The sequence below is a fragment of the Microtus oregoni genome, unplaced genomic scaffold (assembly GCF_018167655.1).
Source record: "Microtus oregoni isolate MIOR12 unplaced genomic scaffold, Mior012 000006F_ref0000085, whole genome shotgun sequence".
Taxonomy (NCBI): domain Eukaryota; kingdom Metazoa; phylum Chordata; class Mammalia; order Rodentia; family Cricetidae; genus Microtus; species Microtus oregoni.
The window spans coordinates 46,583,682-46,602,720 of NW_024543065.1; the positions used below are offsets into that span (position 1 = coordinate 46,583,682).

Sequence of the window (19,039 nt, forward strand, 5' to 3'; positions counted from 1 at the left end):
GTCTCTGCTCCCCTCTGTGCTGGGGTTATGGACCTGTACTGCCATGCTAGGCTTCTTATCGTGCTGGGGATCCACACCCAGGCCGTGCTCACTCAACGAGCACTTTACCCGACCGAGCCGTCTCCTTAGCTCTGATGAAGTTACTTTATTCTTTGTTTTTATAGTTCTGTTTTTATGTATGTAGGTGTTTTGCCTACATGTATGTCTGTGTACTAGATGCATGCCTGGTGAAAATCAGAAGAGGGTGTCAGAAGACCTGGGACTGGAATTACAGACAGTTGTGAGCCATGAAGTGGATGCTGGGCCTTCTCTCCAGCCCCTGAGATTTTTTATTTTCACATGTGGATGCTGGGCCTTCTCTCCAGCCCCTGAGATTTTTTTATTTTCACATGTGGATGCTGGGCCTTCTCTCCAGCCCCTGAGATTTTTTATTTTCACATGTGCATGCTGGGCCTTCTCTCCAGCCCCTGAGATTTTTTATTTTCACATGTGGTACTCAATCCAATGACAACACACAATAGTCAGTTCTCTTCCTCCACTCGTGTGGTTCCTGCACCCTTACTGTGGAGCCATCCCATTGCCTGCTCCCCTCTTTTTAACTTTATTGGATTTGTTATTTGATAACAATTTCATATAACATGCATTCTCATTACTTTAAACTCCCAGTCTTCCTCCCACCCATTATGCTCCTCCTTATAGACCTTCCCACATTCATAACTGTTTTGGTTTTGAGACCCACCGAATTTAACCAAGGTCGTTGTAATTATGGGTTTGAAAGTCTCTGCCGGAGCTTAATGACTTCCTCTCTGTTGTGGATTTTGTTTTGATTTTTGTTTGTTTGTTTTGGTTTTTGGTATGAGTGCACTATCTATATGCATGCCTGCATGCCAGTATGCCTACAGCATCAGATTCTATTACAGATGACTGTGAGCCACCATGTGGTTACTGGGAACTGAACCCAGGTCCTCTGGAAGAGCGGCCAGTGCTCTTAACTGCTGCACCATCTCTCCAGCCCCTGTTGTATATTCTGAATGCATGGGACCACTGAGCATCATCCTCAGCTCTGAACAGACACTGCCATGACCATTACATTCATTTTTTTTTCCTGAGGCTTTTATTTCAAGTTGATTTTTTAAATTTTTTTATTGATTTTATTGAGCTATAATTTATCTCTGCTCCCTTCCCTTCCTCTCCCCTCTCCTTCTACCCTCCCCCATGGTCTCCATGCTCCCAGTTTACTCAAGGAGATCTTGTCTTTTTTCCACTTCCCATGTAGATTCGATCCATGTATGTCTCTCTTAGGGTTCTCATTGTACATTCATCTTTTTCCATGTGAGAATAAGTGACTTGGTGGCAAGCACCTTTTCCTGATAATCCACCTCACTGACCCAAATACATATATCTAAAAAGAAGCAAGGTAGTAGGCATGGTAGTGCATGCACAGAGGATGAGGCAGGAGAATGGTGAATTGGAGGCCAGTCTGGCTACCTCAAACCTGCATCTCCTCTCCCTCTTTTCAGATGGTGAAGCTCTAACATTTCTACAGACCCAATTCAGAGACTCCAGCCATCCCGTGTCTCACTGAGTTCATCTGCCCAATGGCCATCCCCAAGTGCCCTCTGAACCCAGTACTCTGGGAACAGGACAGCTTCCTTCAGGTGAAGGTGAAAGAGGAGGAAGAAGCTAACCTCTGCCAGAGCCAGGGATGCAGCCCTAGCCCTACTGCCCATCCTGAGGCTGCACGCCTGCGCTTCCGGCACTTCCGTTACGAGGAGGCATCCAGCCCCCATCACGCGCTGGCACAACTGCGAGAGCTATGTTGCCAGTGGCTGAGGCCAGAGTCGTCCTCCAAAGAGCAGATGCTGGAGTTGCTGGTGCTGGAGCAATTCTTGGGTGCACTGCCCCCTGAGATCCAGGCCTGGGTCGGGGCTCAGTGCCCAAAGAGTGGAAAGGAGGCTGCCATTCTGGTGGAGGATCTGACTCAGTTGCTGGACAAGAGAGGTAAGGAGGAGCAGCAGGTAAGGAGGTAGTCGGCCACGGAGAGCGCTGGCACAGCCTGGCTGGAATGTAGGCCAAGCTAGCTCTAGTTAGGGATTGCTGCTGGGGTGCTCATTCTCACCTTTGTACCTTAGCCATGGGTACACGTGACCAAATAAATCCCACGCAGGTATGAGTAAGGGGCTTAGACACAGCAGCATCCAGAAGATACACTCAGGGAGCCTTGATACCCAGCCTGATTGCTCTCACCTACTCTCACGTTCCATATCTCCTTTAGGTCTGCGTTTCTCTATGTAGCTTTGGAACCTATCCTGGGACTTGCTCTGTAGAACAGACTGGACTTGAACTCACAGAGACTCCTGCCTTTGCCTCCCGAGTGATGGGATTAAAGGTGTACACAACCAGCGGCCCAGCGAGGGTATCAGATCTTGGAGTTACAGACAGTTGTGAGCTGCCATGTGGGTGCTGGGAATTGAACCCTGGTCCTCTGGAGGAGCAGCCAGTGCTCTTAATCGCTCTCCAGCCCTTATTTTTTTTTTTTTTAAGATGAGAAGTCTTTTGTACCAAAGCTAACCTCAAATTTGCTACGTATCGGGGATGACCTTGATCTTCTGATCTTCCTGCCTCCACTTCCCAAATGCTGGGATTACAGGCTTGTGCCACCACACCCAGCTTCAGATGCTGGTACTAGGGATATAGGTAAGCACTCTGCCAGCTGAGCTATATCCCTAGCTTATCACCATCTCCCCAAAGGTAGTCAGTCCATCAGTTCCTGACTTATCAAGTGGACGGGGAAAACAGCAAGCAATGTCTAGTGTGAGCCTCACTGAACCAATCAGATCTGTGTTTGCCTTTGGAGCGTCAAATCCCAGGAACTCATAGTGAGCCTGGAGCTCTTCCCCAAAGGAAGTGTAGCTCCTAGCCCAGATGAAATGACTGAATGTCTTGAGTGAGAGGGAGGGAGAGAGAAATAGGTATCCCTGTGTATCCTCTTGTGGCCTTCCCTGTGCTCGCCTACAGGATCTGGGGGATGGTTAGATGGCCCTGAACTGGAGTGGGTACTGGTCATTCAAGGAGACCCACACATGTATTCCCTACCCAGAGATGTCTGGTAGGATGCAAGGGTCCAAGCGCTGTACAGTCTAGTCCAGGAACTTCCAGAGCAAGTCCCAGTCTGGCTGCAAGCTAACTGAGCAAGTACAAGTCCCTCAGAATCTCTACTAATCTTATGATTTTACTCACTTATTCATTTATTAAGACAAGGTCTTACTATGTAGCTCTTGGCTTGGAACTACAATGTAGAACTATCTTGGAACAAGCTCTAGAGACCAGCTGGTTTTGAACTCAGAGAGCCTCCTGGCTCTGTCTCCTGACCGCTGGGACTAAAGGCATGCTTGACCATGCATAATCCTGTGATGGTGTACCTGGGGCTCAGCACCTCCCCTGGGCCTCAGTCTCCTCATCTACAGTGGAACCACTAGCATCTCCTCTGGAAAGGATGAGGCAGTGCACTTGGAGACATAAGCCAGCGGCCCTGGCAAGCAAGCACTATCACAAACTGAGGTCCAGATGATGGCAAGCTAAACTTAAGGACTAATGACTTGGCACCTCAAAGTCTGGGGTTGGAGCCCCTGTTTCTGAGTCTACTCAGCCCAAGGATAGGCTGGAAGGACAGCTATTGCATACTGCTCTGACTCATCCGTAGACATTGCCAGATGAAGTATCCTCAGGTACCCTTTGCTCCTGTGGAGGGCGGGTCAGTGCAGGTCGCCTCTCCCTCCTGTTTACTCGGATCGGGGAGTTTCAGGAGCAAATCAGATGTCTACCTAGAGTTCTGCTGTGAGAAGTGACAGTCACAGGCATCTGGCTTGATTCTCATTCAGCCACTGTTCCCAAAGACAGCCTCTGAGTTTAAGGGACAGAGCCTGGACTCACAGAACTTGGCCCTGCCCCAGATTGCCGGGAGCAAATGCACAGGTACCTGACAAGGCCCAGCTTCCTCCACGCTTGTTTTTCAGATCTCATCCATACGTAAGTTTTCCTTTGGGCATTTTAGCCAGATCAGGAGCCTTGGCGAGACAGATGGCAGTTTAGGGTCGTATAAGAGGACAGTCCTGAATCCTTTTCCTTACTCAAGACACTGAAGGGGAAACTTCCCCTTGGAAACGGGACCATGTGACAAATGTGTGGATTGGGCCTCAGGCAGATGGAGAGGCTTGTGTGGCGGGGAAGTAACAGTATGATTTGCTTGATTCCAGGGTGGGAACCAGGAGTGCAACACGAAGAGGCAAGTTGTAAACAGAGCAGCACAGACGAGTCACACCCACCAGACATGGCCACTGAAACACCCGCAGGAGTCATTTCCCCAAAATCCACCTTTGCCCACACTTGGAAACCTGAGAGCAGCTCTGCGAGCCAGCCAGAGCTCCTAGGAGCACGCTGGATGAAGCCTGCTGCCCAAGAGATGGATTTCAGAAGAGACCTGGGGTCTCACATGGGTGCCCCCAAAAACCAGCCTGGCTATGAGTCTGACGTCTCAGGAAAGAGTTCCAACCCGTGGCCTAGCTTCCCTTCCCAAGACAAGGCTTCTTCAGAGGAGAAACTTGGCCCATTGTATGACTATGGGACAGTGCCTCCAGATACACACTCAGAAAAGAAGCCCTCCACGTACGGTGAATGTGTGAGAACATTCCAGAATACGTCAGCCCTGGAGGCCCACCAGAAGAGCCACTCTCAGAAGATGCCCTATGCCTGTGTCGAGTGTGGGAAGGCTTTCGGTCGGAGCACCCACCTTGCCCAACACCAGGTTGTCCACACAGGAGCAAAGCCCCATGCATGTAAGGAGTGCGGGAAAGCCTTCAGGCGAGTCACCCACCTGACGCAGCACCAGAGGGTTCACACTGGGGAGAAGCCCTATAAGTGTGAGGAGTGCGGCAAAACCTTCAGCCGCAGCACCCACCTCACCCAGCATCAGCGGGTGCACACCGGGGAGCGGCCTTATGAGTGTGACCTGTGCGGCAAGGCCTTCAGCCAGAGCACCCACCTGACACAGCACCAGCGCATCCACACCGGGGAAAAGCCCTACAGGTGTGACGTGTGTGGGAGAGCCTTCAGTGACTGCTCAGCTCTGGTCCGGCACCTGAGAATCCACTCTGGAGAGAAGCCCTATCGGTGTAAGGACTGCCCAAAGGCCTTCGCGCAGAGCTCCTCCCTCATTGAGCACCAGCGCACGCACACGGGAGAGAAGCCCTACAAGTGCAGTGACTGTGGGAAGGCCTTCAGCCGCAGCTCAGCTCTCATGGTCCATCTAAAGATCCATGTCACTGTGCTTTAGTGACTGGAAGCACCACAGCACAGCCTCCCTCAGAGAAACCCTGAATTCCACAGGAGCCAGGAACCCCACTGGTGGATAACTGTGTCACCCAGTGTCTAATGGCAGACTGGGGCCATCTGGGAACACCTCTACATTTGAGGTCCCAGGTGAAGTCCCCTAATGAACATAGAGATTCAGACCAATCGGTGAAACTTCCAGAAGCTTCCTACTGCCTTTTCTCTCCCACTCAGGCTGGTCCCAGAGAAAAGATAACCTGAGCTAAAGATGTGCGTTGGTTCTTGGAACCAGAGCAAGTAGAGCTGAGTGTCTATGTGGCTCAGTCACCTCTAGCTGATCCTCCAGGTAGGAAGGCCCGAGCTTCACATTCTCACGCGGCTACTGTTCTTGCCAGTTCCTTTGCTGTCCATCCTAGAAAGGATGCCTGCCAGGCTCACTCGGTGCCTTCCTCCTGCTTCCCCACCATATTAGTGTATACCAACGCCAAGACACTTGTGAGGCCTCCTCTCCGGTGAAGCCTCCTCCATGCCGGCCCACTCATGCTTTCCCTGGCTTCAGTCCCATGGTGCTTGACACTTGCCCAGTATCGTCTCCCTTCCAGACTCCAGCCCTGTGGATTCACCTCGGGGCTCACCTCTAATCTAGCCCCTCCTCCCACATCACCTTCCGTGAGCTTTCGTGGCCTCCCACTGGATTTTGATCAGGGCTCTTCTTTCTCACTCCTTCCGGCCTTAATTCCATCCCCACCCACTTTCCTCCTGCTGAGGCTGTTTTTGCTGCCCAGTCATCCTGTGTCACTCCAGGATAGGAAGTTTCCCGGTGAGTCACCTTTTCAGCAAACTTTGGTGAATGAGGTACAAGTATGCCAGGGTCCATGTCACTTCAGCCCAAGCAATTGTTCTAGTTACCCTCAACTGTGTATGTGAATGCTTGTCTTGGTTGCACAGTGATGTAAAAGTGGTTTCAAAGTACTGGTCTGCCTGTTGTCTGTGTTTGCTGCAGACCTGGCCTCCTCTTACACCTCCCACACGCCAGCCCACTTTCTCCCACCCGTGTGCCTTTCTGCCTGTCCCTGGAGCCCTGAAGCCCTCTGTCCTCCGATACCCCCCCCGCAGATGTCCTTGAGGAGCTTCCCCAGCCATTCTGACCTGACCCTCCCTTGCTGCTGTGGGGCCCCATGCACCTCTGTCTTAAACCTCTCACCATGTCACTGTACTTGCGCTTCTTGCAGAATGCACAGGCCAGTGCTCCCAAGGCCACAAAATAGTCCATGCTGTGGACAGGGCACAAGATGCACAGACCTTTCCCAGGGTCTCCCTTGGGTAGCTACTGTTCTCCACCCAGAGCCCCTGTGCGCACATAAGCCCGGCTGCAGTAGTCAGAACAAAACATGGCTATACGGAGTCTTCCTCAAGCCCTGGGTGCCATAGACTTAGGTGGTGCCAGCACTCTGCTAATCCTAAAATCAGAACCGGTTTACTTTGCCTGACTTCCTTTCCCTCAGAAAGAGGATCCCCTGGTTCTTTTTTTTTTTTTTTTTTTTTTTTGGATTTTCGAGACAGGGTTTCTCCATAGCTTTTGGTTCCTGTCCTGGAACTAGCTCTTGTAGACCAGGCTGGCCTCGAACTCATAGAGATCCACCTGCCTCTGCCTCCCGAGGATCCCCTGGTTCTTGTGCCTCTTGACAAACACGGGTGACTTCACAAGGTCCTCAGTCATGGATCTATGTGAGCTACTGTATCTAGACCCATTAGCATAATACACTTTGTTTTCCTGAGGCTCCCGTGTCTGTTCTTGTGGCCTCACCTGACTATCACACACAAGAACATAGACCACCAGGAGAGTTGCAAACTGGAGAATTCCAATAAAAGTACTGAAATTCCTACCACATGGGTGGAAACTGCAAACAGGTTGGGCTGCTCCAACAATTGCATTTGCCTCTGTGTGGCCAGTAGGGAGGGTCCTCCGAGCAAAGGTCATACTGCAGGCCCACAGGCACGGCTACTCCACGGAGGGTTTAGATGCAGGGCAATTAGGTAGGACTGAGAACCGCCCCCCAGTTTGCAGGGTTCCTGGTCCCTGTGTATATGGTATAGCTGTGCCCTGCTTTACGAAGTTCGCACACACAGGCCTTCTCTTCACAAGATGTCCGTGATAACTGAAATGGACAGTTCAGGCCAGCTGGCACCCACTGGGCTCTGATCTCTAGAATAAAAAGCTGCCAGGTCTTTAGGCACAAGCTCTCAGACCCAGGGCCAAGAGCTGTAACGCAGACTGCTGTGGAGGGTTAAGGAATCCCAATACCTAAGACTGCCTGTTACCCACAATGCCCATTGCCACTGAGAGCTGAAGAATCCAGACGCAGGCCAACAGGAGAGCTCGGACACTAGTGAGGAGGCCAGGACTGGAGATACTCAAGGGCTTCACAAGGATTATACCACTAGGGGGCGCCCGTCTGCTGCTGTTCTCACGCGCGGCTTGAGCAGAGGCGGCAGGCAAGCAAGCACCAAGGGAAACCAACGCTACCAAGACCAGCACTAGCCTAACCACGATTCTGTCTGGGTAAAACAGAAGCACCACAGATGGCTGATGGTTAACACAAAAGTGCCTAGTCCCAGGCAGCCCCACTTCTCTAGGTCACAGATCAACTTTACCCCAATCGACAGTTCCCAAGCTCAAGCCTAGGTTGTCTGTCCTACTGTATACTCAGTGACACCACAGGACATGATTGTCCTTTTTTTTTCAGGCTTGAGTCCCTTCTGCACAAAGAACTTAAAGGACCATCTACCTGAGAGGAGCACTAGAATTTGCAGGAAGGGAGATAGAGGGTTCCTCCAGCCTCTTTGAAATGAGGACATTGTAGTTGAATCTGAAGCAGAAAGAAAACGCCTTAAGGCGCCAGGGAAAGAGCAAGTGCAAAGACCAGGTGAAGCAGTGGGGACAGGGGACCCCAAAGTTGGTCACCATGGCCACGGCGAGTAATAAGCCTGGCACTTCCCTTCACCGTCTCCCAGTCGCAGTAGGTTCCAGGAATTTACGGATATGTACACGGGGCAAGAACGGAGCAAAAGATTGAGACCGGAAGTGTGGCGTTTCGCGCCTCTGTCAACGTTTGGGGAGGGGATGGCAGACTCATTGAGGGCCTGAAGGTTCCCGTTTTGAACCTTGTTCCCAGAGCAGCAGGACTAAACAGAATGCCACATAATCATGGAGGCTGCCAGCACGGAACCACACGTGCAGTGGACCACCATCTTTCCTTCGGTCTTCAGGGCTTGGGACCTGGGGGGGGGGGGGGGGCTGCGCAAAACCTGGTGGGAAATGTAGTCCTGTAGACGCCCTCCTGTATACTGATTGAGGGAGGAGGGATTGTATGTTGTGGCTACAGGACCAGGCGATTCCCCGAGCTCCCCATAAGTGGAATAGTTACTTGTGTTATCAAGGAGATAGTGACTGCAGAAACGGCATACCAGTCCCCTGCCAGGTTCAGGTAAAAGTTAGATTGGAAAGTACTAAAATATCCATCTGAAGCCTGGTCTAAAAGTAGTGCGGAACACTGAGTATCAAAGTTCCCTTGAGGGCTGGAGAGATGGCTCAGTGGTTAAGAGCATTGCCTGCTCTTCCAAAGGTCCTGAGTTCAATTCCCGGCAACCACATGGTGGCTCACAACCATCTGTAGGGAGGTCTGGCGCCCTCTTCTGGCCTTCAGGCATACAGACAGAATATTGTACACATAATAAATAAATAAATAAATAAATAAATAAATAAATAAATATTAAAAAAAAAAAGTTCCCTTGATAACTCTAAGTGCAACCAGTATAAAGAAGTAAAGCCCCCAAGGCGGCGTGAACCCTATTTGTTCTCCTGGTCTTGGATAGAGTGACCTGGTCGAGCCAACTCCCTTTTGGCAATTCTCATAATGCCTCCCTCCCCCATTTAGTCTTTGATTTCGGCCTTCATCCGATTTTGTTATTTTGAGACTGGCTGGCCTGGAACTCACTATGTGACCAAGGATAACTTTGAATTTCTGATTCTCCTGCCTCCCAAGTGCTGGAATTACAGGCAATAACTACCACACCTACCTACCTATACCAGACTCTTGAAAGCTGATCCTAAAGAGATGGTTCCTGGTTAAAAGCACTGGCTGCTCTTCTAGAGGACCTGAGTTTATTTCAAAACATCCACATGGTGGCTCAGGACCACCCATAACTCCAGTTTCAAGGATCAGTTTTTGCCTTCTGACCTTCATGGCCACCAGGCCAGCAAATAAAACATACATGCAGGCAAAATACACACACATATAAAATAATTTCTTTTTGAATTTTTGAGACAGGGTTTCTTTGTGTAGCCATGGCTATCCTGAAACTTGCTTTGTAGCCCCGGCTGGCCTCAAATTCACAGAAATCTGCCTGCCTCTGCCTCCCTGAATGCTGGGATTAATAAAAATATTTTTAAAAAAGAATTTTGAAAACTATAAAAAGAAGAGCGACAATTTCAGGAGAAGCTGAAGAAAGTACAGTATTTCAGGTGAATGGAAGTCACCATCTTGAATCTTGTGCTTGGTTTCCCCAGTAACACATGCTGTCTTCATCTCTAAAGTGCTGCAAGACAATGTGCCTGTCGTTTTATATCACATCACACTTGCCACAACAGCAAACAAGAAACTGCTCCTGGGCACTTGGGACGGTCTTGTTTGTTTGTTTGTTTTTGCTGGCTTTTTGAAAGTCTCCCTCTTTAGCTTCTGCTAGCCTCACGCTCACCATGATCCCGTCACAGCCTCCTAAACACTGTGACAAGGCATGCATCTCCATGGCAGGCTCTGGATATTGGCTGTTTTAGTTTATGTTTTATTTATTTTATTTTACATTTATTTATTTAGCAGGAGTAAGGGCATGCACACTAACATGTCCTGGAGCACCCCAAGAGGTAGAGGACAATTTGTGAGAGTTGATTCTCTCCTTCTACTATGTGGGTTTGGGCTATCAAACTCAGGTCATCAGGCCTGGTGCTAAGTCCCTTCACCTGCTAAATCATCTTACCAATATCCATGTCTCTTTGGAGCAGGGAAGGTCACAACCATTGTCCCTGGTTTTTATGTTTGTGACTCAAGCATTTGATGCTAGTCTTACATTTTTAGTATTGTTTACTCCTGTGTCCTGAATAAAAGCAAATGAGTGTGTGTGTGTGTGTGTGTGTGTGTGTGTGTGTGTATCTGTGGTTCTCAACATGGGGACAGTTCTATCTTCTAGGGAGCAATTGCCCGTGTCTGGAGATATGAGGCTGTGGTGATACAACACTACTTGTATTTTGCTTATGAAAGCCAGAGATACTGCTAAGCATCCTGAAATGCACAGGAAAGGTCTAGCCATAAATGCAATGTGCCAAGTTAAAGAAACCCAGTGAGGACCTGGGGTACGGGTTATTTGGCAGAATGTTTGCCTAGCATACAATAAAACCCTCGATCCCATACTTAGGAGGAAAAAGAGGCAGGAGAATCAGAAGTTCAAGGTCAGCCTCAGCTTCATAGTGAGTTTGAGACCAGACCAGGCTACCCAAGTCTGTCTCAATAAGACCTAAATATAAGTAAGGATGGGGCTGTGGGTATAGTTCAGTTGGTAGAGTACTTGCCTAGCATGTACAGTTCAATCCCCAGCACTGCATAAAGTAGGGCATGGTAACATGTGCCTGTAATTCCAGCCCTCAGGAGATAGAGGGAGGAAGATTAGAAGTCAAGATTATTGTTCTATTGGTCTATAAAGTGATAGCCATGCTTTTGATTTCAAATGAGTAAGTTTCTTAACTATATAGCAAAGAAAAGCAAAAGAATCGTGAATGTTAGGCCTCAAACTCAGGACAAATGGCTATTTAACATATCAAAGTATATTCTAGTGGCAGAATACAAGATCAACTCCAAAAAATCAGTTGCCTTCCTATACACTAAAGATAAGGAAGCAGAGAGGGAAATCAGAGAGTCATCACCTTTCACGATAGCCACAAATAGCATAAAATATCTTGGGGTAACTCTGACCAAGGAAGTGAAAGATCTATTTTACAAGAACTTTAAGTCTTTGAAGAAAGAAATTGAAGAAGACACCAGAAAATGGAAGGACCTCCCTTGCTCCTGGATTGGGAGGATCAACATAGAAAAATGACAATTCTACCAAAAGCAATCTATAGATTCAATGCAATCCCCATCAAAATCCCATCAAAATTCTTCACAGATCTGGAGAAGACAATAATCAACTTTATATGGAAAAACAAAAAACCCAGGATAGCCAAAACAATCTTATACAATAAAGGATTGTCTGGAGGCATTACCATCCCTGACTTTAAACTCTATTACAGAGCTACAGTATTGAAAACAGCTTGGTATTGGCATAAAAACAGAGAAGTCGACCAATGGAATCGAATAGAAGACCCTGACTTCAACCCACAAACCTATGAACACCTGATTTTCGATAAAGGAGCTAAAAGTATACAATGGAAAAAAGAGAGCATCTTCAACAAATTGTGCTGGCAAAACTGGATGTCAATCTGTAGAAGAATGATAATAGATCCGTATCTATCACCATGCACAAAACTCAAGTCCAAATGGATTAAAGACCTCAATATCAGTCCGAACACACTGAACCTGATAGAAGAGAAAGTGGGAAGTACTCTACAACACGTGGGCACAGGAGACCACTTCCTACGTATAACCCCAGCAGCACAGACATTAAGGGCAACATTGAATAAATGGGACCTCCTGAGATTGAGAAGCTTCTGTAAAGCAAAGGAAACTGTCACTAAGACACAAAGGCAACCCACTGACTGGGAGAAGATCTTCACCAACCCCGCAACAGACAAAGGTCTGATCTCCAAAATATATAAAGAACTCAAGAAACTAGACCGTAAAAGGCTAATCAACCCAATTATAAAATGGGGCACTGAGCTGAACAGAGAATTCTCAACAGAAGAAGTTCAAATGGCCAAAAGACACTTAAGGTCGTGCTCAACTTCCTTAGCGATCAGGGAAATGCAAACCAAGACAACTTTAAGATACCATCTTACACCTGTCAGAATGGCTAAAATAAAAAACACCAATGATAGCCTTTGCTGGAGAGGTTGTGGAGAAAGGGGTACACTCATCCATTGCTGGTGGGAATGCAAACTTGTGCAACCACTCTGGAAAGCAGTGTGGCGGTTTCTCAGGAAATTCGGGATCAACCTACCCCTGGACCCGGCAATACCACTCTTGGGAATATACCCTTCCAGGTGCCTATGGCTGAAATCTCCCCCATATTTACAATAAGCCTTCTCCATCATACCTAGAAGCAGTCATGTCCTCATTTTTTCATTCAGTGAGTAGCAGAGAGAAGCATCAGATAGATAACATCATCAAACTGAGTGTTCAGAACATCCTGGAGAGGCAACTTAAGTAGCCTGACTGGAAGAGCAAAGGAAAGGTAATACCATCAAACCGGAGGTTTACAAACATCCCCAAAACTCAACTAGGGAGTGCCCTGCTGAAACCATTATGCTTGGAATTTCTAACTGGAAAATTCAGAAGAGCAGAGTACGCTTCATGGACACTTCCTGTCTCTCATTCCCACATATGCACATTTTATATCATGGGATAAGCAATAATAATATAGACTGGAAATATTTTACTGTCTTTTTTTTTCCCCTTGTTTTATTTATTTTGGTTTCTGAGACAGGGTCTTACTATGCACCCCTGCCTGGCCTGGAACTCATCATGTAGACCAGGCTGGCCTCCAACCCAACAAAGATCTTCTGGCATCTGCCTCTGGAGTGCTGGGATTAAAGGCGTTCGCCACCACACCTAGTGATACAATATTTTTATTGCTGTTTGTTTTATTTTTGTTTTTTGAGACAGGGTTTCTCTGTAGCTTTGGCTGTCCTGGAACTTGCTCTGTAAACCAGACTGTCTTCGAACTCACAGAGATCCACCTGCCTCTGCCTCCCGAGTACTGGGATTAAAAGCGTGTACCACCTCCACTCTGAAACCATGTTCTTAATACCTTTACCCTCTTGCTGTTTCTCCCTCTCACTATTATAGACCTAGGAGTACAGCCTGCACCAGGATAGGGCTTTAGAGGACACATGACATAAACATGCTTGGCCTGAAGTCAAAGGGCCATCTTGGCTGTTCTGTCAAGCCCACATCTATCTAAGTGAGCTAAAACAGCACTGGTAGACTTTAAGCAGGCATTCCACCACTGAGATTCATCCCCAGCCAATGTCATTCTTCATCCCAATATTCCAGTTGAGTGTGGGGGTGGGACTTGGTTCCATTTGCCATCACCACCCCAGTAACAAACATTCTTCCTATCATTTCCCGGTACCACTGAGCCACCCTGCATGTGGTCCCAATTTACAGCGAAGGCAACTGAGCAACCAGCGAGCGCACCTGTGCTGTGTGAACTGTTTCTGGAGAGAGGTGACCAAACATCCACTCACTTCAGATAGGGCACATGATGGTTTGAATGTAACTGGCCCCCATAATCTCATAGGGAGTGGCACTATTAGGTGTGGCTTTGTTGAAGTGGGTACGGCCTTGTTGACTTGTCACTGTGGGGGTGGGCTTTCAGGTTTGCTATGCTCAGGATACTGCCCAGTGAGTCACTCAACTTCCTGTTGCCTGCAAGATGTAGCACTCTCAGCCCTAGCAAGGCATCTACCTGCACACCTCCCTGTTCCCCAGCATGATAATGGACTGAACCTCTGAAACTGTAAGCAAGCCACCCAATCAAATGTTTTCCTTTATAAGAGTTGCTGTGGTCATGGTGTCTTTTCACAATAAAAACCCTAACTAAAACAGGGTACCACCAACAAAAACAAAGGATGCCACAAAAGTAAAAAAAAGTAGAAGCTTAATAAAGCCATGAGTTTAACTGAAGCATGAGAAAATTATGCTGCTAACTTGTTGAAGAAAATCTCTCTTTAAACCAAGCAACCTATTAACTGTGTATAAATTCTCTAGGAGGAGAGTAGCCTCATAAAACACCCCCCCCCATTTCCTTGGCAGAAAGAATCTCCTGGTAATCATAGCTTCTAAGACAGTTTGAGGGCAATGGCCATGTTCTGCCCAGAGGATAGAACGCCACAGTTCTCTGCTTTGAAGTCCTTTTCCTCTAACAAGTATGCCTCCCACACATGGGAGGCCAGCTTTGGTAGGCCCAGAGCAGTGGGACTGCTCAGCTTGTCTACCATGGAGTCTACAGAGGGGGAGACAAAACTGTGCGGGAGGAGCTGGAGGAGCTGGAGGAGGAACAGAGATGCCTGTCATTGGTTCATTCTTTGTTTTTAATTTTTTTTATTACATCTACTAATCTCTTGTGTGGGTGTATGCAGAACCATTTCACCAAAGCCATTTTGCTTGTCTGCATGTCTTTAAGTTGTTTCTTTGTTGTGGGGAGGGATGCATATTCAACAGCATACATGTGGAGATCAGAGGACCATTTTGGGATAGCTATCTATTTCCACCTTTTTTTTTTCTAGACAGGGTTTCTCTGGGTTAACAACCCTGGCAGCCCTGGAATTCACTCTGTGGACCAGGTTGGCCTTGAACTTGCAGAGACCCACCTTCCCCTGCTTCCTGCACCACCACCAGTCTTCTAAGGTTCCGGTGGCTCTTCCCACCTTCTTTTGAGGTAGGTTCTCTTGAGACTGCCACCACATGACTAATGCTCCTGTTTCCTCATCCCATCTCATTACAAATAATAACATGATTATGCAATATGCAGAATTTCCTTGGAAGAGGTTGTGGAACAGAGTAAATTCTTCCCTAGGTCCTGCCAGGTCTATTAAAAAAGGACCAAATTTAGGTGCCTACAGAGCTGTGGGAGATGCAGTGCAGGAGGAAGGACAGGCCAGGTGAGATAGGAGACTTCATGTTCTAGAGCCAGCCACCTCCACTCACAGGCCTTACCTTCTTCTGCTGACTAACCAGTACTTCATTTCTCTAGTCTGTCATGGCCACGTAAAATGGGATGTCTGTGTCATAACGTTGTCCTGAAGAGTAAATGATCTGCTTCCTAGACTCCTAATGTCTACGTAGAGTCTGTAAGGGGTTTACCACAGGATGAGTTCAATTAGGACGGGGTCAATGAATGAGGGGGGCTGGCAACCCAGACTGATGCCACAAAGCTGCCAGGAGTCCCTCTGAGTGAGGTGGAAGCAAAGGCCAATGAAGCACAGGTGGGTTTCTCAGGTATCTCAGTTTCCTGTGGCTGGTGGCTTGGAACAACAGCAATTTATTCTCTCAGAGTTCTGAAAGCCTGAAGTTCGAAAATCAAGGTATTGTAGGATCCTGTGCCCCACGGAGGCTGTAGGAAAGGATCTTTTCATACTAATTTCAACTTCTGGTGGTTGGTGGCACAGTCCTTTAATCCCAGCACTCAGGAGAGCGAGGCAAGCAGATCTGTGATTTGGAGGTTAGCCTGGTCTTCATGGTGAGCTCCAGCACAGCCAAGGCTACATAAAGAGACCCTCTCAAAACAAAAACAAAACACTAAACCATCTTCCGGTGGCTCCAGGTATTTCTTAGCTTGTTGGCTGCATCACTCCTGTCTCTGCTTCTATGGCCACATGGCCTTTGCTCATCCACTCCTTCCTCCTATTCTCCCCATCTCCTTCCTTCTTACCACTAAAATTCCTTCCAAGGGGAAGATGTAAGCTGTGTCTACTCAGTCTGCTAATGTTCCAATGGGAAATGAAGGCTCACTCCACAGAAGTTCACTCTGCGGAACCAGTGTGAGTTACTGGGTTTCCTTACAAGGCACAGGTGATGGATGACTTACAGAGGTGTCGCTACTCCACTGTCAACATCCTCCACCTGAAAAGTCTTTATTCAGCAGAGAGGATGGTTTCCCCATAGCCATAGCTGCATAGACGAAGCCTCCCTCCCCTAGTCTTCCTGGCCTATAGAGTCTAGCCCCTCCAAGACCTCATGCAATTAAGGCTGCATACAACTATCTACTTATGAGATCTTATGACACTTCCCAACTCTGAATGATGGAGTGTAAACAGTCAAGTCTAGAATGTATAATATTTCTCCAAGGGCTCAGCTCAACTCCCCAAAATGGTGACTTCTTGGCTCTGAGGATGGCCAAGCACAAGCACAATACCCCCTCCTCCCCACCCCCTTTTCAAGGGATGGTGGCGCTACCAATTTCTTATTTGGTGGGCAAAGATTTTGCCTCTTACAAAGGCTGTCATTGGATTTAAGGCCCATCTCAGTAATCCAGACTGATTTCAACATGAGATCCTTCCATACATCCTAGTTCAAAAAGGGTACGTCCACAGTCTGACTATAGAACAGGAAAAGACCTTTGGGGAGGGGAACGCTATTCCATCTCCCTTGACAGCAAACGATAGCCAGGCCAGAGTGGACAATGATGATGAGTTTGCCATGAACACAAGGCCAAGTTTGGGACTCAGTAGGCCTGGACTGGCCTCTACCAGGTAGATGGACTTACCAAATATCCACACTTTTCAAACCAGATGAAAATCAGCTTAGTGATTTAACAAGCACCCATGGTATCATCAGCAAGAGCCAGAAGCCATCATAAGATAGAAAACTGTAGGAAGGCAGGAATGTAGCGCTATCCACAGATAAACTACCCAACTGCCCTGATACCTTCCATGAGGGGGGTGTAACAGGCCCCCAGACCTTAGCACAACTGACTCCATGATGGAAAAACCATGCAGGTCATAAAACTCAGCACACAGACAGCACCACCTGCCAAAACAGAAACAAAGACTTAATCCCTCGAAGTCCATAGTTCCTGGAATGTCTCTAAATGTTCTAACCTTGCTCTCTGGCTTCTGCAGTTCTGCTTCTAGCTAACTGTTCTTGTTAAATGAAGTGTGTCAACCCAAGATATAGCTTTTGTGCTTAAAAGCTCACCCTGAGGAAGGCTTGGGGCTACACTGGGATCCCAAACACACAGTGTTTAGTCACCAGCCGACTAAAAAAACTTTCTGTTGGCTTAAAGCTATGCCCAAGAACTCTTCTCTAATAGATACCACACAAGAGTTGGGAGGCAGAGGTAGGTGAATCTCTGTGAGTTTGAGCCGACCCAGTCTACAGAGCGAGTTCTAAGACAGCCGAGGCTGCACAGAGAAACCCTATCTCGAGAAAACATTCACAACCACGAATAACTCTAGTCCAGAGGATCGATCACCATTTCTGGCCTCCTTGGACCCCCATGAACACACAGTTGACTTACATACAAAAAAAAAAAAGAAAAGAAAAGAAAGAAAGAAAGAAAGGAAAAGAATTTAATTGTAGGGATACTTTAATCCCATCTTTTGAGAGGCAGAGATAGGCAGATCTGAGTTTAAGGCCAATCTGGTCTACACAGCAATTTGCAAGCTAGCCACAGCGACATAATGAGACTTTGTCTCAAAATACTAATAATAAGTCTAACCACTTTGGTTGTTATTTGAAATAGAATCTCGTGTGGCCCAAACTGACCTTAAACTCACTACATGGTAGAGGTTGGCCCTGAACTCTCGGTCCTCCTGCTTCTACTTCCCAAATGCTGGGGTGGCAGGTATGCCCCACCACACCTGGCTTGAGCAATGTGAATTTTACCTGTGCAAATCAATTTCTGAAGTATTTCTCTTAACCTATGGGCCATATTCAGGAGCCCCTCACTTACCCTCTGCCACCTAGTAGGTAATTCTCATGAGGTCTCTAAAAATATCCACTATCAACCATTGTGGTGCAAAGAGATCTTTCAAAGTAGGGTGACAGCCCATCGCAACCTGCCCATATGGGCTCAGCCTTAAAATGTGCAGCTCATTAGACTGGCTCATTAGGTAAGATTCCTAACATTCCCTCATTTCCCTCCCTCCGCACACTTTACGTGTGCACTGAAATCAAGAGAAGGAAACCTTATCCCACCAGACTCCCTAAAAAGGTTCAGGGAGCTATCCGCTCCCACACCTGACCTGTTCACAGAAACCCTTTTAGGAGTAGGTGGGGAAGAGGATAGAGGCCTGTGTGGGGTGGTTAGCTTATTTCTGTTTGAAGACTATTTCCCATTCTATCCTTAGGCCAAAAATGCAGACAGAGATCAGCCTAGTTAAAACAACATACCTGAGCCTGGCGGGGGTGGCATACGCCTTTAACGCCAGCACCAGGAAGGAAAAGGCACAGAGCCTCGCTGTGAGTTCAAGGCCAACCTGGTCTACAGAGTGACTTCCACCAGGACGGCCGAGGGGTACACAGAAAAACCCTGTCTCGCCAGGTGGTGGTGGCACACGCCTTTAATCCCAGCATTCGGGAGGCAGAGGCAGGCGGATCTCCGTGAGTTCGAGGCCAGCCTGGTCTACAAGAGCTAGTTCCAGGACAGGCACCAAAACTACAGAGAAACCCTGTCTCGAAAATAAAAAAAATTAAATTTAATTTAAAAATTAAAAAAAAAGCCTTTCTCGAAAAAGCAAAACAACAAAAAATATCCCTGGGGACGGGGAGTGAGTCTACAGGCAATGAGTCCCCATTATAAGCACCACGTCGTTAGACTTTGGGTGTCACGCGAGAGATCCCAGGGGCTGACAATCTCACCACCCTCCAGAACTCCCCTCTGTGTAACCCTCCCCTGGTCACACAGCTGCTGATTGGCAGCCAAGTGTCGTGTCTGGGATTGGACCTGAGAAAAGAGCCTGGGATAAGAGAAGTCAGAGTATTAAGACGGAAGTAGT

At 47.7% G+C, this 19,039-nt stretch overlaps 1 protein-coding gene across 8 annotated transcripts in view; it reads left to right on the forward strand.

The window, feature by feature from the left end:
* Positions 1–6,300, forward strand: part of Zscan22 (zinc finger and SCAN domain containing 22) — a 25,551-nt gene extending 19,251 nt beyond the window's left edge. For all 8 annotated transcript variants that reach the window (XM_041653779.1, XM_041653772.1, XM_041653773.1 and 5 more), the window contains 2 exons: positions 1,521–2,001; positions 4,257–6,300. In XM_041653779.1, coding sequence (XP_041509713.1) covers positions 1,599–2,001; positions 4,257–5,332 — 1,479 coding nt within the window. In that variant the 5' untranslated portion in view covers positions 1,521–1,598 and the 3' untranslated portion in view covers positions 5,333–6,300. The remainder of the gene's footprint in view (positions 1–1,520; positions 2,002–4,256) is intronic.
* Positions 6,301–19,039: the final 12,739 nt, after the last annotated feature.